At 39.7% G+C, this 24,104-nt stretch overlaps 1 protein-coding gene across 1 annotated transcript in view; it reads left to right on the top strand.

Annotated features, from left to right (window-relative positions):
- LOC124545475 (carboxypeptidase D-like) overlaps positions 1-12,796 on the top strand; it is a 256,584-nt gene extending 243,788 nt beyond the window's left edge. Inside the window, exons 26-27 of the mRNA XM_047124408.1 lie at positions 9,558-9,737; positions 10,689-12,796. Coding sequence (XP_046980364.1) covers positions 9,558-9,737; positions 10,689-10,819 — 311 coding nt within the window. The 3' untranslated portion in view covers positions 10,820-12,796. The remainder of the gene's footprint in view (positions 1-9,557; positions 9,738-10,688) is intronic.
- Positions 12,797-24,104: the final 11,308 nt, after the last annotated feature.

Raw genomic sequence — 24,104 nt, 5'->3', positions numbered from 1 at the left:
GTGTCAAATTTTATGATGGTGTTCCAGTGGGAATGAACTAAAACAGATTTTATTTTACTGTTAAATGCAGTAATTAGTGCGTAGTCAGTATGACTCTGGAGTTAGTAGTAAGTTTTAATGGAAACCTTAAATGGCAAAAACCATTTAAGACTTTTTTTGTCTTGTATTTGGTGACAATCTATTACATGATCAGAATTGCACATTTAAATTTAAAATCAGTTTTGGATTTCCAGTAACTGGAAATATTTTTACGTCAACTAACACATGCTCAATAAACACTACAAAAATTTACTGAATGATGCCTTTTTTACAGATGCATTAATATTAATAACAAAACATTGGTGTAGTTATTATTTAACAGTGTGTTACTTGTGAGTGCCTTGCAATCAGAAATATCCTACTCATCTTCAACAAGAAAAACACCATGGTGATGCAAATACAACATCTTATATATTTCAGGCTTCTTTTGAATGACACAATCTAGTCTTCTCAAGCAGTACTGATAGAGTATTGATGTAACAACACATACTTTTCCGATATAATCTGTGAAGTTTTTTGTATCTCTTTATTAGATATTCTGTGTGTCCTTCAGTGGCAGTTATGGCATGTTTTGGACTAAGATGAGGTCTGAACTAAGAGTCAATTTATCTGGTCTTCTAGGGTCTGAAAAAGGAGGAGTTAGTCCACAAGAAAGCATAAATAATAGGTTTAATTCTTCTTTTTCATCTCTTGTTAGCAAACAAGCTATCTGCAGTTTGTTGTCATAAGCACCCAACAAATCCTGTAATGTGTTTTTAAAGGCATCTATACTCACTTGAATATTAGAACATCAAATGCTTAAAATTAGAAACAACTTTTGCTTTAACTTTAGCATGCTGTGTGTCCCTGTGATTGCTATCATTTCATAAAATATTTTTGTCATGCTCTAGACTGACCATTAGGGAACAACAATATGTTAAAAGCAGATGGAGACACCTGAAGAACAGTATTCAAGAAGTAACTTTCAAAGCTATAGGAAAAAGAATATGACCTAACAAAATTTGGTTTAACATGAAGTGCCAAAAAAAGTTGGTGGAGAGAAAAAATGTGATGACATCTTAGATTTAAGAAAGGAACAATATGGCACTAAAGGAAAGATACTACAAAATCTGTCAGAAAACACAGTGAACTCTAAGACAAGAGAATACTACAACAATATGATAAGAGAAGCAGAGGATGATTTCAAGCATCATAGATCAAGGAAAATTTATCAAAACATTTTTAAAAAATCTTTTGTCAAATTTACTAGAAGGGAACAATTTATAAAGGGTCAGCATGGGAAAATACTAACCCACAAGAGTGACATACAAAAAAATGGAAGACATACTTTTCATAGCTACTCAGCTGCAATGATCCACAGTCTTACTTCAAAATTGAAGAACCTGATACAGCTGATGTAAAAGTCACTACCCCATCAGTAAATGAAATAAAGATCCTAAGAATAACAAGGCTCTGAGTGAAGACCAGATATGAACTAAGGTATTAAAGAATGGAGGACCATGACTTGAATTAGAAGTACTGTCTTTAATAGAAGCAATTTGGAAGACAGAAACCACACCAGTAGACTGGAAAACCACAATTATATGCCCCATGTTTAACAAGAATGATCTCTTTGTGTGCAGTAACTGCAGAGGTGTTGCTCTACTGGATGTCACTTACAAAATCCTAGTGAGTTGACTATTAAACAGACTGATCCCTGTAACTGAAGATCTAGTTGTAGAAATAGACCCACATTAGATCATTTATTCACTCTAACACAAATAACTGAGAAGAAATGTGAATTCAGTGTAGATGTCCACATATTATTTCTACATTTCAAAAAGATCTACAGTAGGCTCTGCCAAATATAATGAAGAAATTTCAAATACCATCAAAGATAACCAGATTATTTAAAATGTGCATAGACAAAACTTCGTCATATAAAGACTTCTGAAAATTTTAAGGTGTTCACTGGATGGAGACAAGGAAATGTCCTATCAGCTATTTTATTTAACCTTGTCTTATTGTTAGAGAAGAATGATAAAAAGTGTAGTAAAACTAATCCACAAGGGACCAAATGCTGAAGGTGAGCATTACCAGGCTTGTCTCTGCAAATAGTGTAGCATTAATAAGTAGTTCCAAAACAGAATTAATCAGAATGATACAAAAATGTTACAAAATCACTAAGAAAACAGGATTACGTGTTATTGAAGAAAAGACAGAATATCTGACTACAAGTAAGGAAGCCCAAAGTGATATATCCTTGGCTGCAGATGGATTCACCTTCAAGACAGTTGACTGCTTCAAGTACTTTAACAATAATAGAATGGACATAGAAATTGGTGCCCACCAAACACCAGTGGGGGGGAAATTTTTTTAGTTTTATCAAAACCTTAAAGAAAATATCACTTAGTACTAATTTCAAAACCCACTTCTATCAATCTACTGTTACACTGGTAACATTATGTGGTTGTGAAGCATTATATGATTGGGAAGCAATCATTAGAAAGAAAGGCAAAGAAAAACTGTTAGTATCTGAAAGAAAAATGTTAAGAAAAATTTTTGGGCCAGTATCTGATGAAAATAACATGGAGTGAATAATAAGAAAAAGTGTAGACTTAAGAGAGATGTAAAAATACGTAACATTGTCAAAGTGCTAAAGAAGAGAAGGTTGAACTGGGCAGGCTGTATAGAAAGAATGACAGAAAATAAACAACCCAAAATAACAAAATAACTATAGATGGACTGAGAGCACAGGAAGATCCAAAATTAGGTGATGAGATAATATCAGGTAAGACACAGTTAGGATGAACATCAACACCTAAAGGACAAACAGTGCACTCAATAGAAAGAAATGAATGAGGCTTGTGGAGCAGGTGTATGATGGTCGATAAGGCTCTTGTTACGTGTAAAGAAAGTGTAGTAAGCTCTTTTGTTTTCCAGCATGTTTATCATTTGTCACATAGAAAAAAGTTTAACCCCACTCAAGCAATTGGTAAGGAGTTAATATTTAGTTACTTACAGGGGTTTGCTAGCTGTGCCTGCAAGCCCTTTTGCTGTGCTGTTAACACACAAACTCCATTTCCATGTGAAGTAGCACAAAAACGCTGTTGTGCTTAAATTCCTCCAAAATCTTTAAGATGATAACAAAAGTTAGAAAAGTTTATTTGATTCTTATCTTGTGTCACTGAACCATCACTGAACGATTTACAAGCAGTGTAATTCAGTACAGCAATGTTGAGTGCTACATTCCTCAAACTGCAATGAAACTTACTGCATTCTGTGTAAAATGCCACTACAAGTGTTTCAAAAAGATTTTTATGTCAATGCATGGCTTGTGAGACGCATGTGCAACAACTGAATTAAAATATGTAAAATGAAATAAGATGTAATATTCGTTAGTTTATTTATGTTAATTATATGGCATGATGTACTGAATTGCTAACATGAGAAATCAATATGTACTTAATTAGCACAAAAAATTAATTTCAACTTTAGTTTTGCAAACCAGCATGTAAATCATGTACAGTTGTGGTAATGTTGGCAAAACAAATTGCAATAAAATAAAATTTATTTCAGTATGTTCCAATAGGAATACACTCATGAATTTTGCCACGCAGATTAACAGATAGTGTAGGACTGATGCAAATTCTTATCAACACTAAACACATTCCATCTTTGGGGGGGGAAACACCTTCTGTGTTAAATGAAACAACAAGTTTACTGTTACCAGTGACCATTTTATTTTTTTCCACGACGCGTTTTGAAGGTTTAAACCTCCATCATCGGGTGGATTTACATTAGTTAGTATTACATATGTGTGCATGTTGTGTTACGACATTTGGAGGAACTTGTGGCACTGCCTAGTGGAGAAACAAGACACTATTTCAGAATATGGTTTTGGATAATGTTTGACAAAAAATTAAACTGATATTTAATGGTAAACTTTAATAAGTAAACTAGAGTACCTCCAGTGGCCACAGGTTCCTTTTTCTGTCGTAACACTTCACATGTATACTGCCACATTTGTAAACAAATATGGCGTCTGGAATCAGCTGGGTGCAAGGTTCGTGCAGCAGAAGAGAAGACATAATCGCAAAGTGCAAAGAATATACATTGTAACAACATTATTACAGAATAATCGTTTAAACCATTTGGAGGTGTTTGTTTTGAGGTGTCAAATATATGTGTGTGTACTTCAGGTGGTATATAAATCCAATTTTGAAAGGTTAAAACAGCCAAACATTCGTACTCGTTTATGCAATCAGGTGAAATGTTAAAATGGCTTAAACTTCATACTTGCTAATAACAATTAGGTAAAGTGTTATAGGCTTGAATTACAATGATCATATTGGCTACAGCAGTAAAATCATACATAGGTGACACTCTTTGAAGAAAGAGTGAGAGAGAGAGAGAGAGAGAGAGGAAGGAGTGATTATATGAGAGCAAACATTTACATGGCAAGGAGTCTTAAGATTACATGTTGCATATATTAGCTGCCTAAAGGTTGGGGTAATACACTGGTTAATGTTATAAAATATGCAGATAGTTATACATTTGCGCCAGTAGATGATGTACATACAGTTTTAAGCTGACAGGGGGTACAAGCTGTTGGTGTGATGAATTATCTGTGAATGAGCTCAATCTCTTGTACTCTTGGCGGCTGTCAATATTTATGGTAAATATTAGGATATGTGCACGTGTGTGTGTGTGTGTGTGTGTGTGTGTGTGTGTGTATTTTGAGAGTGTAGGCAGTTGCTGAAAACAGAGATGATACTATTGTAAATATTGTCATTTTTGTCATTTAAGATGGATTCTGGTTGTTTCATTTGGTGTTTGTATATTTGGAGTGTTTCAAGGATGTCTAGTTTTCTGCCTTTCGGTTGGATGTGTAGGATGCTAATACTTGTGTTGTTAACATGGTGTTTTGTTTTATGTAGGTGGGTAGCTATTGAGTGTTTTAGAGTGTCTATTATGGAGTTGTTATAGCCATTTTCGATAGCTGTTTGTTTTATTATTTCAATTTCTTGATCACGTTTATCTTCTGAGAGTGGTAGTTGGATAGCTCTATTAATCATGTACCAGTATGCTGCCATTTTGTGTGCTGCGGGGTGGCAAGAGGAGTTGTGGATTGTAGTATGTGTTGTGGTAGGCTTCCGATAAATTTCAAACTGATGTCTGTTATTCTTTATTGTAATGGTAAGGTCTAGGAAATTTATACTGTCATCTTTTTGGTGTTCAACTGTGAATTTTATGCTTTCATGGGAGTTGTTGAAAAACTGATGATGTCATCTTTAGTGCCTTTGATTAAAATTATGATATCATCTACATATCTGTAGTAGTAGATGATATTTTTGAGGAGGTGGTGATTGGAATTCAAGATTTTGTCTTCTAGGTTACTTATAAATATTTCTGCTAACAATCCGGAAAGATTTGAGCCCATTGCGAGACCATCTGTTTGTTTGTAGATTTTATTGTTAAATTTAAAATAGTTGTGTGAAAGTGTGAATTCAAGCAGGTTCATTAGTTCATTAATGTGAGTTGAAGGGATTTTTTTGTGTTTATGTAGGTTGGCATTAATTATTTGTAGTGTGGTATCTATTGGCACAGATGAATAAAGGTTTTGTACGTCGAATGAGGCAAGTGTGGCTCCATCAGGTACTTGTGTGTTTTTGACATATTGTGTGAATTCTGTTGTGTTTTTAAGTGTTCTCTCATTATTGAATGTGTATGCTTGTTTGAGAATTCTGAAGAGTATTTTATTGAGCTTGAATGTTGGGCTGTTCCTACAGTTCACTATGGGTCTGATGGGGGTCCCATCTTTGTGTATCGTGGGTTGTGACCTAAGACAAGGTGACTGGTAACAGTAAACTTGTTGTTTCATTTAATGTCAGTAACAGTCACAGTAAAGCCTAACCTAAAAATTTAAACTTCTGTGTTGATAAAATTTAGCCAAAATGAGAAAAATTTCAGCTCAGCAAATCAAATAGTTTATGAGATATGGTTGTTTTAAGCTTTCAGTGACAAATATTACACAATTATTGAAACTTTAAAAATTAATAACTTAAAAATGAAATGTCCACTCCATAAAGATGGCATGTTGGGTTACAGACAGGCATAACAAAAAGACCCTTACACATAGCTTTTGTCCAAAACCTTTTGTAGTAAAGTAAATGCACACATTCATTCACACAAACAATAACACATGACATAGACATGACTGCCATCTCTGGCAACTCGAACTGGAACCCAGCTATAATGTAAAAATGTTCCCACTCCGTCAAGCCTCACTGTTACAGCAACCAGTTGAGAAGTTCTTCAGAACAAAAACCGTCTCAGTTGTGTAATTATTTAAAGTCAGTGACTCATTTCACCCTCTTGGGGCATCATCAGATTGTGTGAAAATAGCTGGATACATGACCCATCAGTCACAAAACCAAATATAATGTAAAACAGACACCAAAGTAACCGGATAGAGGATGAATGCATTATATATCTGGTTACTTTGGTGTCTGTTTTACATTATACATGGTTTTATGACTGATGGCTCACGTATAGAGCTACTTTTGCTCCAAAAGGATGAAACATGTCATTGACATTAAATAATTTTACAACCGAGATTGATTTTATTCTGAAGCAACTATCATGCAGCACAGAAGCAGCAATCTGGAGGAGGTGTGGAAGGGTGAGAGATAGTAGGGTATAGGTGGCAGGAGAGGAGGACTGTCTGACAGGGTGCACAGGTACTAGACTGCCAACAGGTGCAGTGTGCAGAGGCTGTGGGGCAGAGAGGTGGGGAGGGAGGGGGGAAATGGGAAGTGTAATGGGGAAGGGGAAAGAAGAGCAGGTGTGTTGGCAGAGGGTGGCACACAATGAGGTGGGAGATGAGAATAGGGAAGTGAAGATAGGACGGAGGGGGTTGAAACTGTTGGGTGGAGGGAGTGGGGACACCAGGTTAACTTGGGTTGTGGTTCAGATAATTTTGGGAGGGAAGAATGTGTTGTGAGAATAATTCCCATCTGTGCAATTCAGAAAAGCTGGTGAAGGAGGGGAGGATCCAGAGGACTTGGGTAGGGAGGCAGCCATTGAAATCAAGTATGTTACGTTCAGCTGGATGTTATGCCACAGGGTGGTGGTCTGGTTTGCTCTTGGCCACAGTTTGGCAATGACTTTTCATCCTGGGGGAAAACTGGTTAGTGGTTGCACCAACATAAAAAGATGTGCAATGATAGCAGCAGAGCTGGTATATGACATGATTGCTTTTCACAGGTGGTCCAGCCTCTGTTGAGGTAGGATAAGCCTGTGACAGGATTCAAACAGGAAGTCTTGTGTGGGTGGACTGGGCAGGTCTTGCACCTGGGTCTTCCACAGCGATATGATCCCTGTGGCAAGGAGATGGGACTGGAAGTGGCATAGTGATGGACTAGGATGTTGTGGAGGTTGGGTGGGTGACAGAACATTTTTTATTGGTTGACTTCACATCAAATGATCCTATTCAGTTTTCCATATATTTCACTTTCTTGATTTTCTAAAGCTAGCCATGATGGCTACTATGAAATTAAACAGGTAAGACGTACAGGTTGACCGAGAAGCAAATGGCTTAAGGGGGGGAAGGAAAAGACCATGAGATGACAAACAACAAGAAGAAGAATTTGAAAGTGTCACGAGTCAAACCTGCCAGACTTCTATTAGGTAATGATGTGTGCATGGAATGCAAACCGTCCTGAGGTAGGGGGCAATTTTGTATATGGTATTAAAGATTGCTGCTGATCCCATCCAACTGAATGGAATTCTCCAAGTACGATACACATCAAAGGTTAATGTTGAAGCTGTCTTCAACTTGAAGGTGCTTTGACATCACAGAGCTGATCCTCAGACCAACCCAGCCAGTTATAGTTTAATGTGGACTCTGAACCATGGTGCATCTCAGCATTTTTCACATTAAAAATTTCACTAGAAGTGAAAGAAGTAACACACACCAAAGGTTGTAGCCGTTATTGGGACTGACATCATCAAGAGCATTTTTTCCATTTCTGAAACTGAGTGAGGTGATTTAGTGATTACCACATTGGACTCTTATTCAGGTTCCTGTGGGTTCCTTAAATAGATTAAAGTGATTGCAGTGATGTAAATGAAAATCACACTGCCAGTTAACCTTGATTGTCTTTCCTTATGGGAGCTTTAGTTTCATCTCTAACAACCTTTTTGTCTGTAGGATACTAAACTCTAGTTTGCCTTCCTACTACACCTGAATGCACTAAACCAACAGAAGACTATTATCTTGCAAAGAGATGTGTATTTCTAAATGAAGTGACTCAAGGCAGTAATCAGTATACAGAATGCTTCAGTATAAAACTGTGGGTAAACGAAACTGAATACTTCACATTATATTATGCCATTACTCTGTTAATCCTTCAAATGATCTCAAGTTGAGAAAGATGAAAGTTGTGGTAGCAGCCATTAAATTTATTTGTTGATAACACTTAAATGGTACCAAACCCCAGTTATTATCTATAAATCTAAAACCACTTCGTGGTCATGCGGTAGCGTTCTCGCTACCCGCGCCCGGGTTCCCGGGTACGATTCCCGGCGGGGTCAGGGATGTTCTCTGCCTCGTGATACTGGGTGTTGTGTGATGTCCTTAGGTTAGTTAGGTTTAAGTAGTTCTAAGTTCTAGGGGACTGATGACCATAGATGTTAAGTCCCATAGTGCTCAGAGCCATTTGAACCATTTTGAAAAGCAGTTCCTTATCGGCAACTGTGAATGTGTATGGAAGTAGATAGTGAAATTTTGATTTAGAGCCTCCCCCCACATTGGGAAAAAAGCAAATACCTCTGATCAACATTATGAAATGGAGATGTTATTTCAAATTGTGCCAGCTTCATGGAGTACTGTTTTAGGACAGTGATCAAACCATATTTATCGGCAAGTTCAACCACTGATGTCACCCATAGTCACATAAGGTACCAGTTGCATGCATTTATAATTATCCCATCCTAACGTTCAAACAGTGGAAAATTCAGTATGGAAAGTAACAATATTATGGAAAGGAAAATTGCTACTCACCATATAGCAGACATGCTGAGTCACAGATAAGCAGTGTGGTTTGTTGTCTGAGACTGCGGTCTTGTGTGTGAGTTGTGTTTGAATGCATTTGTGTGTGTGTGTGTGTGTGTGTGTGTGTGTGTGTGTGTGTGTTGTGAGTTGTGTTTGAATGCATTTGTGTGTGTGTGTGTGTGTGTGTGTGTGTGTGTGTGTGTGTGTGTGTGATCTATTGTTGAAGAAGGCCTTAATGACCAAAAGCTTTATTTGTGACAGTCTTTTTGTTGTAAATATCTGCGACTCACCATCCTAATGTTCCAAATTTGTTTATGTCTAGCAGTATTATGATGACTTCTGTTAGATGCAGGCTGATCCATTCTGAACAGCACAATAGTGTTACTTTGTTGACCAACCTTTAGTTTCGTAAATAGTCTTATATTACATACTAATTAGTCATTTTGGACTTGACTAATTTACTTTTTTTCTCTCTATTTAGGAGCCATATGCCTCCTCATTGTCATATTGGCAACTTGTTGTTACGCTACCTGGCAGCGTAGAAGGCAAACACAGTATGATAAGTACAGCTTCATGCAGCTTGCATCAGAGAGAGTTTCAATGTTTGATGATGACGATGATGATGAGAAAGAAAATGAAATTTTTCGCACTCCTTTCACAGGTAATACAAAAGGCTAATAATTAATATTGTCTTGACTGACATTTATTAATGTGCCCACATAAATTTTATAAAATTTTAAGATATGCAACATGACTCCTGATCTGCTTTCACAGAATCCTCAGAATTGTAACAGATTTAATTGGTAGTGTGTCACAATTAAGGAATCAGTTTTACCATGGTTGATAAAATGTGGCACTATATTTTACATCTTTACATTGTGATCACTGTAAGGGAAGTCAGCTAGAATTGGTTAACAAAGTACTTTATAATTTTTCAGAATGTGTCATTAACTGTCTAATAATTTCTACATTACTGTGTCTAAAATTTTGCAATATTTTTGAAAGTGCCATTCAGTAGTGGTCATTTCCAGTCTGCATCTATCCAAAGATTATTATTTAATTACTAATCCCAAAAATGAAAATTTTGCTAGAGAGAGAGAGAGAGAGAGAGAGAGAGAGAGAGAAGCAGTTAAAAGTCACTATAATGGGATACTTGACCAGTCACTGGTTTTAAGAGGGCTGTTCACATAGCTCATGATAATAAATAAAACTGTAAAATGTCACTAGTTCATATCTAACTTATCTAGTGCATTTGTTAACTTAAGTCACAACATTACTGGAGAAACTGTAATTGTATGGATTTTGTAGTCAGTTTCATACATCAAGTGGTGTAATGCCTACGTCCCAACTGATCACAGTTGACAAACTGTGCAATAGTTTTACTCTATGGCAAACAAATGGAAGCTGTCAGAAAATATACATACTGTTTATTTTATATAAAATATATCTTATTATGAAGAAAGAAAAAATTGACTACTCGAGTTTGATCATATGTGCAGACAGTAGGAGTGTGTTTCTCTCTGTAGGGAATGCGAAGATGATTGACTCACTCCATCATTTAGTGTATTACACCAAAAAGAGTTATCTACTTATATAGTTTGTTATCTTTCAGATTCCAGAAGTGATGCTAAGATAGATGATGATGGTATACGACCCTACTATGACAAACTGATCAACCGAGAAGACAGTGAGACAGATTCTGAAGAAGATGAAGATATTGTTCTTGTTCGACCACAACAGTAGTGACTAAAATTATGATCTATCCAGTCTTTCACTATTTTTTAACTGTTCCATTAGGCTGTGTTTACTCCAGGACATCCTTGAGAAGATGATGAACAATTAAGTTCCCCCACTCCCTTCCTGATATGATTATTAAAATAATTATTTCTTGTCCCTATAAAATATTTGTTAGTGGACTTGAAAACTGTAATACAATAGGTCATGTACTATGTTATGTTGTCCTTTACAGATTATTGTGCAGTGACACTTGTCATTCTTCCAAAATGGACAAAATTATGATTATTTTGCTAATTAGTTTCATAAGATGATTGGATCATCACTGTTAAATGATTTCAAGTGGCATTGCAGTAGTCATTCCTAAAGTATCGCCATATTACAGTATCAGTGACAATATATGTTAAACCTATGTACTGTCATTTGTAGATTCATTAGTAGTTCCATTCTATGCTCACTAAACTTTTAATTTCCCAAGAAGTTATTTTGTCTAATTTTATCCATACCCTTGCTTGACAGTTACTCCAAAGTAAGGGGGGAAGTAAAAAGACTACATAAAAGGTGTTTTCTTGTAAGGAAATCACAGTGTAATTAGTGGTAATGTAATAAGTTAATGTTAGTATGTTGGTTAAAGCTTCAGAGGATCTGTGTAAAGCATTTTTATGTATTTTATTTATCTGTAAATAAACAGTCCCACCACCACCACCACCACCCCCATTGCCCCCAACTCGATCACCACCACTGCAAAGAATTTAGTTTCTTGATTTACTCATTTTTTATATATTTTATATGTGCTAATATTTCATTCATAACTCACAAAAGTCCCAATCTTTGTATTAATCATTGTAGCTTTCCCTTGAGATATTTTTATGAAATAGTATGCTGACTTATTTTTCCCACCTGTCTCCGAATACTTGCTTCCGTATTATTAAGCAGATAAACTTACAACTAACCACATAAATTACTGTTATATCAGCAAACTAACACTGTTGCTGACAATAATAGTTTGTGTGTGACTGGAGATCAAACAGTATTTTGTGTGAATAGAGAAAACCAACTTTGCCTTTGTTATGAGCAAAACTATTCCAAAACACATTCCAAGAATTAATCCTGAAATTGATGGACATTATATTTGATGGCAGCTGCTATTAGGAATTGCTATTGGCAAGACTATCTGGAGTGTAATAGCTATCTTTGAGCATAATACACCAATTGTAATATTAAGTTTGAAACCTGTAAGCACATAGAAATAATTAAGTACTATGTTTGAATTACTAATGAAAAAACCAGTTTTGAATTTTTGAATTTACTTATCAACAAACCAGTTGATTAGAAGTACAAGAAACTGTAAAGAAGTTTTTAATTTTAAGATTTCCAGTTCCTAAACATGTGGGAGAAGAACCAAAAAGCTGTTAATGAAAATATTTTATAATATGCACTTTGTAAAAAACACTTGTAAAGTTTTATGTTTTCTGTAATCAGCTGTTACTCCAAAATGGAAATATTTTTATAGTCATATGTATTCCGTGTTTTGCTATCGACCTCTTACACATAAATGAAACTGCAGTGAGGCAATTCTGTAAGAGATAACAATGAAGTATTCATGTAAATAATGTATTTTCTGTTGTATGATGTTTAATAGCCATGTGAGATAATTTTTTTCTGACTAAAAAAATGACATTTTTGAAAGTTTGACATTTTACCATACATGCTAAATGCAGAACATTTTAACCAAGAATTCTTTTAAATATAAGCACTTTAAGGGACCATTAAATAGCAATAATTATTATGATTACTTTATTTTTAGATGTATTTTTATGTGAATATTGTCATTACTTTTGGGACCATTTTGCACACTGTAAACAAATTGGAGAGCTGTTTATAGTATCATAAGGCCGCCAGTTTAGATAGCAGTCATTGGATACTATGTATGTAATACTGCAATTGTTTGTATCAAGAATTCAATAAAATTAATTTTGTGATAAATTTCTCCAAAATATGTCAGTACTTTTTGACAGGTTAATAATGACCAACAACAAATACCTCATTTCCTGTTTGTCAGAAATCCTAGTTTTTTAGTTTAACCAATTCAAGTTGCAACCTGGCGGAAATTTAATGACCAAAAATTGTTAGACCCATTGCATGGTGCAATAAAATCAGAATTGATAACTGAAAGCAAAAGCCTTAGAGTTAATGGTGCAAGATATGTAACGTATCCACAAAATATTTTCTATTCATTTTTAAAATAAAACCCGTTTACTACACTGATTTTTTTTAAAATTAGGCTGATTTCAATATATTCTTTGGACTCTGTAAAATTTTCAGCCTGCTCATTAATCATCTTATGTGGCCAAATTGTTTTGCACTAATTCTGATGTGATCACAAGTTTCTTCTGTCAGCACCACCTCAGTAGAACTCCCATCTTTGAGCTTTTAGAATGTCATCATCATCATCATTATTATTTGGAGCAAATTCTTTTGCTCTCAACTTTACCTTCTCTTCCCCTTGTTATTCATATTTTGAGAGAAAAATGGGCAGGGGATGTTTCATCGGTGCTCACCAATTGTTAATGTTATTTTTATTAGGCTTTTCACATTTCTTAGTAAATTATTCTGTTCTTGAGGTTCTCTGCTGTTATATTTATTTTTTGTTCAGACTATTAATGTTCATTGTTGGTATCTAGATGAGTGACTCAGCTCAGCACAAGCCCTGAGCACAGCCACGTGAAACAGTGGCAAAAAAAATCAGACAACTTTATATATTGACAATGCAGTCAACAGCTCAGAAGAATTTTATTGACTGTATGAAGGATATTTAAGGGATTCCCTGTGAAATTTCTGCAGCATACTCTAAACAACCTTGGAAAAATATGGGCTGCAATTGTACTGCAACAGAATTATGCCATTTGGACTATATACAACAGAAGTTTCACTGGAAAGCCCATACACATCCTCTACACAGTCCCTGTGTCTCCCCACACGATTTCCATATTTTTGGAGCCCCGGAGAAATACATTTGTGACCATTGATTTGCTTTGGATAAAGAGGTGCACACCTGGGTACAATCATGGTTCTGCAGGCAACTGCAATTATTTTTCCATGGAGGCTCTGATCATCTTGACTTATAGTGGGATAAATGTATTAACAGTTATGGCAATTACTTTTGGAATAATAAACAGTTTACTTGCTTTTCTCATTCTCTCATTTTTATTTGACTGCCCCTTATAGAAAAATGCTTGAGCATATCAAAATGCGTAACAAGCTTGCTGTGAAGAAGCTAAAAACTATTATTATAGAATAACATGAAAATGAACACCATTTTAATTCCCTGAAATCATTTTGTTACTAGGCGTCAGCAGAATGGCCCATGTAAGTGAATGACACGTTTTGCACCATATTTCCTCTGTTGTGTCACATGGAAGTGCAAAGGCAACCTTTTACTATAGTGCAAAACATGCTGCAAACTCACAAGGGCCATCATCATCTTCCGAGCAGGCAAAGTGAATGTGTCAGCTCTGGTATCGCTTCAGGAATGTAAGAAGAAAATTTATATCCTACTCTAGGATAAGACCTACTGAGTAATAGTAGATGGCCCAAATGACAAAATGAAGAGTAAGACCATAGAAATCCAAAATGCTTTCAGGAAAGTGGTGTACATAAACTTTGCCCATAAGCATCCACACCTCAAACATTTTACAGACTATCAAAAGTCCACAAAAAGAAATTCTGTTTCATCCCACTGTACATTGAGAAATCATCTATAGAGCTAGTAAAATACCTAATAGCCTCACATGTTCCCTTTATTGGCAAGTGTTTGTCCCAAACACACAACATTTTGGTTGGCAGGTTCAGACTTGCAACTACATCATAAAAACCTGATGATGATCTTTGATGTGCCATTGTCTTAATACGATACCTCTTAGATGCTGGCACCTAATCAGAGAAAAGTTGGAGACTTCACTCTGGGAACACTAATTCATGCTCACATCAGCCCTCTCCTCATTTGGTGTACATTACAATGAACAAACTAATGGAGTGGTGATGGGTTGTACGCTGTCACCAATTATAGTCAACACATACATGAAGATGAAAACCTTGAGTCATCAGTACCTGAGCTCTTTTTCTTTGTTCGCTATGTAGATGATACATTTGTAGTATGAACACTAGCTACAAGATTGTGCTGGACTGTGGCAAAATTCCATTGTACAATGGAGGCAGGGGAGGGGGGAGCAAAACAAAAAACCTAGTGTTTCTTTACATGCTGATATCTCTCTCTCTCTCTCTCTCTCTCTCTCTCTCTCTCTCTCTCCCCGTTTGTTTGTTTTGGGCACATAATATCATAAGTATCAGTGCTCTAAAAAATATTTTATGAGAAGGAAATTGCCATTAAATTGGAACACTGTAACTTCTGTACATAAGGAAATGTTACAAAGTAGGTTTCTTGTTCAGCAGTTGCATTTGAACATTTTTGTTTTGTCAGAAGATTGCTTTTGCGTTCAGTAAGGAGAGACATGCCTGCACACATTGCAATTCGATGGTGGCAGTACCATGACCAACACAGGCTACAGTTTATCATGTTATAATACTGCTACTTGCATTGGTTGTGATCCCATGGCTGTCATTTAAATGAAGCATCTGTGTTTTCCAGAGAGCCATGCCTGCTGACAGTGGCTGACCTAATGACAACACAGTCCCATTTCTGCGTACAACTTCACAGCGGCTCAAAGTAGAGCAATCAGTTACACTGTAGGAATGCTACATTCATTTGGTAGAATATAGTATTCAAAGAAATTATTATGGACATAAGAAAACATAACTTTTTATCCTTCTTTGGAGCCATTTGCCTAGATCAGGTTGAGGGATATGTATTCTTGAAAGACCACCCTTTTTCTAATTGATTAAGTAGATTAATTGGAGCAGTAGAGTTAAGGGGACCAAACTATGAGGTCATCAGCCCCTCTGTCTTACATGTGTTAAGGCAGAAAATGTTCTCAGAGAAGAATTAAACAGCACACAAATCATGATAAACCCAATTGTAACCAAGAATCAATAAAACTGAGAGAAAGAAGCAAGTAGAGGTGAGAGGGGGGAGGTGTAAAGGTGGTGTAAAGTGGGTGAGTTTTGAGATCAGCCACTTTGGCATTGTCCACCAGACCCGGAGATAGTGTTTTGACAAGTTTAAGGTTTCACTTTCAGGAGGCCAAATCAGGATAGTCCAGTAGGATGTGGACCACCATCAGATAGGCACCACACTGATAGAGGGGTAGGATATGGTCACAGGTCAGCCAAGAATGGCCACTGCAAAGCCAACAGAGAACAGTAGATTCCCTGCAAGAAGCATGAACAGAAGACTGCCACACGGTCATGGTTCCCTTTATTGTTTTCAGTTTGTTTGGAGAAATGAGGGTGCACCAACCCATGTACCAAACCTCCAACAATTGATGATGTAGAGTCGATTTAAGATCTGGTTCTGATACCCACATCACTGAAACCAACATCCTGATAGCCAAGTTGGCCATCTGGCTACTCCCTGGGATCCCAATATGACCTGCGGACCAGACAAAGATGACTGACTGTCCAGTCTGGTGGAGGTCAGAAAGGAGATCCTAGGGAGTTGATGGTAGCACTGGGCAGTAACCTGAAGAGTATTGAGGGAGTCACAGCCAATTAAATATGTCTTGCCAGTGTAAGAATGAACAGATGGAGGTCTCAATTGACGGCCACTATTCTGCAGTGAATACGTAGCACCTGTTCGGCAGGTAGCATATTACACTGCACCTTGCATGTAAGTAGGCAAAACTGGTTAGTCCGTCATCCATAAAATGTTCGCTGTATATCCCTTCCAAACCCAGAAAAGCATCAAAGACAGATGGGAAGAGGCAATGAAAATCAGTGGTGTCTACAGAGTCTTTCAGTCCAAAGGACAGGTGGAGGCAGATCAGAGGATGGCGTGTATGCCATTTGGGAAGGGTTACATGGTTGTCCCCTGATAAGAGGTGACTGTGGGGGAATTGGAGGTCAGAACAAAGACTGTGTGTGCTCTGTATGGGAACTTGATCATGACTCCAGTCCTGGGCCTTTGTTGTGGAAGGTGGATCGCCCTACCACAGGAAAGGATATGATAATTCGGATGCTGAGTAGAGCATTGAATGTGTATCGCCTAGTTGAGGAGCACATAATTGAGTACATGATCTCCATGAATAGGCTGTTCACAGGACTGCTCCAAAAGGTACCTGTTGCTAGTTGGCTTCCACAGTGGTGTATTGAATCCAGCATTCGCAATGCTGAAGGTGATACTGAGCCATGTGAAAGATTCTTGTAATCGAGACAGGAGAGGATCAGAGTTTCGTAAAGCTGCAAAACTGTAGAGCAGGTTTCATCCTGGTGGTTGTTACTGAGTCAGCAAAAAATGCTAAGGTGTGACCAGTACATCTGCTTACATTGATGTAGATCGGGCAGCCACATCAGCTGAGCATTGAAGACCAGTCCCAAAAAGCAATAAGATTCCATCTTATTCAGTAAGCAGTTATTGAAGTAGAATTCTGGTTGTGATGAACAATATGATGATGACAGAAGTACATGACACTCATCTTTGGGGGGGGGGGGGGGAGGGGGAAGCCAGAAGTCATGGGTGAGAGCCCAGGAGAGCCGAAGTAGTGCAGCAACACCCACTGTTGAGGATCAATAGCAAATGCAAAAACCAACATTCAGAGAGGGTGATACTGTAGCCACTAGAAAGTGGAGTACATTCAATACAGATCACTGCAGGACCCCATTTGCTTGCATAATTGTGGGAGTTATGGTGGGAATCACCAACTTGAAGCAGGAAAGTATGGTGTGACAAGACAAAAATTGGGAATGGCGCCAGAGACTCCACTTATGTAGGGCAATGAGGATGTGGCATTGCCATGTAGTATCATAAGCCTTTTGCAAGTCCAAGAAGATAGTGATAAGATGTTGATGCTGGCAAATTCTGACTACATGGCAGACTCCAGGCAGGCCAAATTGTAAACAGTAGGACAGTTCTGGTAAAAACCACTCTGGGATGGAGCCAAAAGGCCCTGAGACAGAAAGTATAAACACAGCGCTGGCTCACCATACATTTGAGCTACTTGAAGAGAACATCAGTGAGTTTAATTGAGCAATAGCTATCGCTCTCAAGGGGTTATTTATCTAGTTTCAGTACTAGGATGGTCATGCTTTCTCGTCATTGAGATGGGAACTCACCCTGACTCTAGACACAGTTGCAAATGACAAAAATGTGATGTTGGCAAACCACTGGTACATGTTTGAGCATTTGGCTGTGGATGTGGTCTGCTCTGGAGCCGTGTAAAGGCAAAGGGCTAGGACAGTAAGGAATTCCTGTTTACTGAGTGGAGTGACATATGGCTCCAGGTGGCATTTAGTGAAAGTTAAGTGAACTTGCTCCACCTGCTGTTCGAGGACATGAAATGCAGGCTGATGATTCTCAGAGGTAGAGACTCGAGCATAATGCAGAGCAAAATGTTCAGTGATAGCATCTGGATTAGTGTAGACAACAGCGTTCAGGGAGACTCAGATACACCTGTGGATGACTGCTGTCCATAGAGGCATTGAACGTTTGCCCATACCTGTGAAGGAGAGGTATGTGATCCAATGGTAGTGACATATTGTTCCTAGAAACCTTGTTTCTGTCATTTTATTAGGTGGCAGACTTGGACACAGAACCATTTAAAGGCAATGAGGTGCTCCATTGGTGGATGTTATTTATGGGATTTGAAGGCCAGTCTGCAATCTCTAATGATCGCTGCAATTTCTGAAGTCCACCTAGGTACTGTCTTCTGACGGGGGCAGATCCTGAGGAATAGGGCATCACTAAGTGTGCTGCCAATAGAATGGCTGCAGTAGTGCTCTGACAGCCGCATCAATATCTCCACATGGCAGGGTGTTTGGGGGAGGCAGAGGGGGGCAGAGATGAAGGCATCCCAGTCAGCTTTGTTGAGAGCCTGTGGTAATAATTCCACCCCACAACAGGTTGTCGCCATTAAAATCACCCAAAATGCGGAAGGGTTGGGGGAGCTGAGAAATCAAAGTAGACAATGTGGATGGAGATGCTTCACCATCAGGAGGAAAATACACATTACAGACAGTAAAATCCAGAAATGTCCTCACATGAACAACCACAGCCTCCTGCGTCTTGTAGGTGGCATATGTCTGCCATGTATATAGTTTAGAATGTATGTGCAAATTCTGCCCAATGCTCTGTTATAGTCAACTCAATTCTTAAAATAGCTTCAGTAGCTGAGGTGGGCAGGGGTTTGCATTTCTGTGAACCAAGTTTCCTGGAAAGAAATGCAGAAAGTGGGGTAAACATGTAAGAGATGCTGTAGATGTGCCAAATGGTGGAAAAAACCACTACAGTTCAACTGGAGGATTGTACCATCAGTAACCTAAGGGAGTGTGAAGGAACAAAGAGGCAGGTCATGCCCCAGGATCACCTGTCACCACCATTTGCAAAGATACAGCAGCAACAGACATTGTTTCTGAATCAAGTCATGTGGGGGAATCAGGTGCCTCAAGTAGTCAGTGGCATTGAGACCACTGGAACCTACTTTGCCTTGGAGGTCTTCTTTCTGTCTCTCTTCTCGTGGGTTGGTTTGATGACTGTGAGGGCTTGTTGCCTCAGTTTTAGGGACAGAGGAAGAACACGAATGGCTATGAAATGAAATGAAATGAGCATTTGGCGTCATTGGCTGGGAGGCCCCTTATGGGGCAGGTCCAACCGCTTTGGTGCAGGTCTTATTATATTCGACCCCACATTGGGCAACTTGCATGCCAGATGGGGATGAAATGATGATGAAGGCAATACAACACCCAGTCCCTGAGCGGAGGAAATCCCCAACCCAGCCGGGAATCAAACCCAGGCACATAGGACGGTAATCCATTACACTGAGCACTCAGCTGTTGGGGTGGACACAAAGGGCTATGAGCAGCAACCTATGACTCCTTCAGCCATTGACTTGTATCCAGTTGCAGATCAGCAGTATCCTCCAAAGGAAGCATCACGAGGGATATTTTCCTTGGGAGAGCTGCCAGAGGAGGGTGTTGCTTCTCTTGCTGGGGGTTGAGGATCTATGTCCCTGGTTTATGGGGCATCACCAATCCCAAAGCGAGTGTGGGGGAAACTGTAGGAGGAGGCCCCCAACCACCAGGGAGCAGGATTTGTTGAATGACTCCAAGGACCTGCCATAGAAGGCACAAAGAGCAAGAGAGGATGACATCGCCATAGCTGTATTAAATATCACGATACATACAGGATGCAAACTATCATATTTCTTTTTGGCCCCCTGACACTTGAGTTGGTCAGGAGTTTTGTATTTTTGGCTTTTGTTTTCTCTTTGGAAGAAATTTGCATTTTGATGAACCGGACAAATGGTGCTCTTTGAAGTTGATATAGATAGGAGGAGGGCCACAAGGAGCATTCATGCGCAAATGACATGCACAACCCATACAGACAGGGCTGGTGTCAAAAAGAGAAGAAACATGTCCAAATCTCATGCATTTGAAGCACTGCATGGGACAGGGAACATATAGTTTCACTTCACATCGATACACCATCACTTGACCTTTTCAGGCAACAAGTCACCTTCAAAGGCCAAAACAGCTGTTGGCTCCAAAATGACACATAATTCATTATCGGTCTGTAAAAACAAGATCATGGTGAAAGAGACACTCTGTACCATATAAAGACTGTTATGGGGGCAATAGTTACCAAAATGTTACCAGGCTTGTCAGAGGCTAACAGCAGGTATGACTGAGCAGGGGATGCCCATTTAATCAGAACTGAACAACTTTTCATTTCTGCAACTGCTGCTACTTTCCCAAACTTGTTCTCTGTGTGTTCAACAAAGAATAATGGCTTTTGACCAAAAATGAATCCCCATCAACCTGAAAGCAAACTAAGTATTGTGAAGATATTTCTTCCCTTGTATCTCAGCCCCTCCTTCCTCTTATGGCATAGCCAGGGAAGGACACATTCTGAGGTCACATCTCTTTGCACTGTAGTAATCCACGTGGCCACCTGCAGGATAAAGTTTGAACCATTTCATTTGTGGGTCATCCACCTTGGTGCCATCCACTCCAAAGGGGGGCTCTCCCCATGAGCACCACCCAGCAACAGCAGTCACTACCTGGTGGGGTAACTATTGTCTGCAGTCCCCTATCCTAGTCATGATTGGCACATATTCCTTGGCATATATGGGAAGTTTCTAGAGCAGACACCAACAGCATGATTCCTGTGTGGTCAGGGGGCTGCCACTGTGCAGGTACTTGATGACTTAATAACTAACTGATTTAAGCAGCATTAAGATGGTAGTCAACAAGTGTTATCTGTGCCATTGTAGGACTCATCATCTATATTTAAATGTGTTGGGTAGATCTTTGGGACCATAAGGGAACCTACTTGCATTTAGGGTATCCAGATAAGACGGGTACCCATTTTTACATGTACCATCATATTCATAACATTTCGTACCAATTTGGCATGAATTGGGCTACAAATCTGCTTGTTCCAATGACTAGTGTGGCAACACTCTGATCAGAAACATATGGCTGAGAAGGTGATGGGATAGTGGTTGGTGTCACATAGGTCATTGTAAGTGTGGCACTGTGTTGCTAGTGCTAGCCTGGAACTGTAAAGGGTGACATCAATAGAAGAGAGAGTACCACGTGGAACACTAAAGTGCATTGGTGCCCCATTACTGAATAGACAAATGTGTAATTCATTAATGGATCTTTCCTACAAACTGCTTCTACTGTCCTATTCCCCCTATTTGCACTGAAAAAAATGTGTGTGTTAAAAATTTCCCCAAAAAATGAAAGGGTGTCATAATTACTGTATTAACTTTTAAGGATCCTGATGTACATTTCTAAGTGGAAAATATGTTTGACAAATTGTTAATATCATAAAAAAGTGGACTAATTGTTACTGCTTCTATACCAGTGTTCAACAATACCTTTTAACTAAAAACTGAGTTTTGGGCCATTGCACAAACATTACCCTACTGCCTCTCTAAATTTGTGCAACTTTTACTAAACATCTAGCATTATCAAATTGTGTCAGGATGTCCATCTGTCGGCTGTGACTTCTGCAGACAGAAAAGGACAAGTTGAAGTTAGTTGCTTTACTTCATACAGACAACATTGATATCCCTTATGTTGTGGGTTGGCAGGAGAGCCAACACTGTGATTTTAGAGGAAGCCGAAAGGCACGCGTTTTAGCTCACGCAGGCTGGCGTGATGTCTGGAACAGGACAAGGAAATTAGAATTTAGAAAACACGGATGTAGCTGGTGGAATACTTAACTTTAATCCATAAATGATGAGCGTTGCTCTTGACTGTACATTATTCACAATATCAATAGTAACTGAACATGGCGCCTTGCTAGGTTGTAGCAAATGACGTAGCTGAAGGCTATGCTACCTATCGTCTCGGCAAATGAGAGCGTATTTTGTCAGTGAACCATCACTAGCAAAGTCGGTTATACCACTGGGCGAGTGCTAGGAAGTCTCTCTAGACCTGCTGTGTGGTGGCGCTCGGTCTGCAATCACTGATAGTGGCGACACGCGAGTCCGACGTATACTAATGGACCACGGCCGATTTAAAGGCTACCACCTAGCAAGTGTGGTGTCTGGTGGTGACACCACACCTTACAGTTTCACTGTAGAAGAATTAGGCATGTGGGATTGTGAGTAGCAAGGATTAGATAGGTTCAGTTTCATCTTGTGCCATCTACAGAGTTTTTCTCTTGCTCTAATTGTGAGTGGAACAGGATTCAAAATGGTTGGTAGTGATACAAGGTACACTGTGTGGTGGTTTGCACAGTAAAATCTGTTCAGTATCCTACAAAAGTAGTCCTGGCACAGCTCACCAAGATAAATTATTAGGTCACACATACACTCCTGGAAATGGAAAAAAGAACACATTGACACCGGTGTGTCAGACCCACCATACTTGCTCCGGACACTGCGAGAGGGCTGTACAAGCAATGATCACACGCACGGCACAGCGGACACACCAGGAACCGCGGTGTTGGCCGTTGAATGGCGCTAGCTGCGCAGCATTTGTGCACCGCCGCCGTCAGTGTCAGCCAGTTTGCCGTGGCATACGGAGCTCCATCGCAGTCTTTAACACTGGTAGCATGCCGCGACAGCGTGGACGTGAACCGTATGTGCAGTTGACGGACTTTAAGCGAGGGCATATAGTGGGCATGCGGGAGGCCGGGTGGACGTACCGCCGAATTGCTCAACACGTAGGGCGTGAGGTCTCCACAGTACATCGATGTTGTCGCCAGTGGTCGGCGGAAGGTGCACGTGCCCGTCGACCTGGGACCGGACCGCAGCGACGCACGGATGCACGCCAAGACCGTAGGATCCTACGCAGTGCCGTAGGGGACCGCACCGCCACTTCCCAGCAAATTAGGGACACTGTTGCTCCTGGGGTATCGGCGAGGACCATTCGCAACCGTCTCCATGAAGCTGAAGCTGGGCTACGGTCCCGCACACCGTTAGGCCGTCTTCCGCTCACGCCCCAACATCGTGCAGCCCGCCTCCAGTGGTGTCGCGACAGGCGTGAATGGAGGGACGAATGGAGACGTGTCGTCTTCAGCGATGAGAGTCGCTTCTGCCTTGGTGCCAATGATGGTCGTATGCGTGTTTGGCGCCGTGCAGGTGAGCGCCACAATCAGGACTGCATACGACCGAGGCACACAGGGCCAACACCCGGCATCATGGTGTGGGGAGCGATCTCCTACACTGGCCGTACACCACTGGTGATCGTCGAGGGGACACTGAATAGTGCACGGTACAGCCAAACCGTCATCGAACCCATCGTTCTACCATTCCTAGACCGGCAAGGGAACTTGCTGTTCCAACAGGACAATGCACGTCCGCATGTATCCCGTGCCACCCAACGTGCTCTAGAAGGTGTAAGTCAACTACCCTGGCCAGCAAGATCTCCGGATCTGTCCCCCATTGAGCATGTTTGGGACTGGATGAAGCGTCGTCTCACGCGGTCTGCACGTCCAGCACGAACGCTGGTCCAACTGAGGTGCCAGGTGGAAATGACATGGCAAGCCATTCCACAGGACTACATCCAGCATCTCTACGATCGTCTCCATGGGAGAATAGCAGCCTGCATTGCTGCGAAAGGTGGATATACACTGTACTAGTGCCGACATTGTGCATGCTCTGTTGCCTGTGTCTATGTGCCTGTGGTTCTGTCAGTGTGATCATGTGATGTATCTGACCCCAGGAAT

Source organism: Schistocerca americana, chromosome 8 (assembly GCF_021461395.2).
Source record: "Schistocerca americana isolate TAMUIC-IGC-003095 chromosome 8, iqSchAmer2.1, whole genome shotgun sequence".
NCBI lineage: Eukaryota > Metazoa > Arthropoda > Insecta > Orthoptera > Acrididae > Schistocerca > Schistocerca americana.
This window is presented reverse-complemented; position numbering and strand designations above follow the sequence as displayed.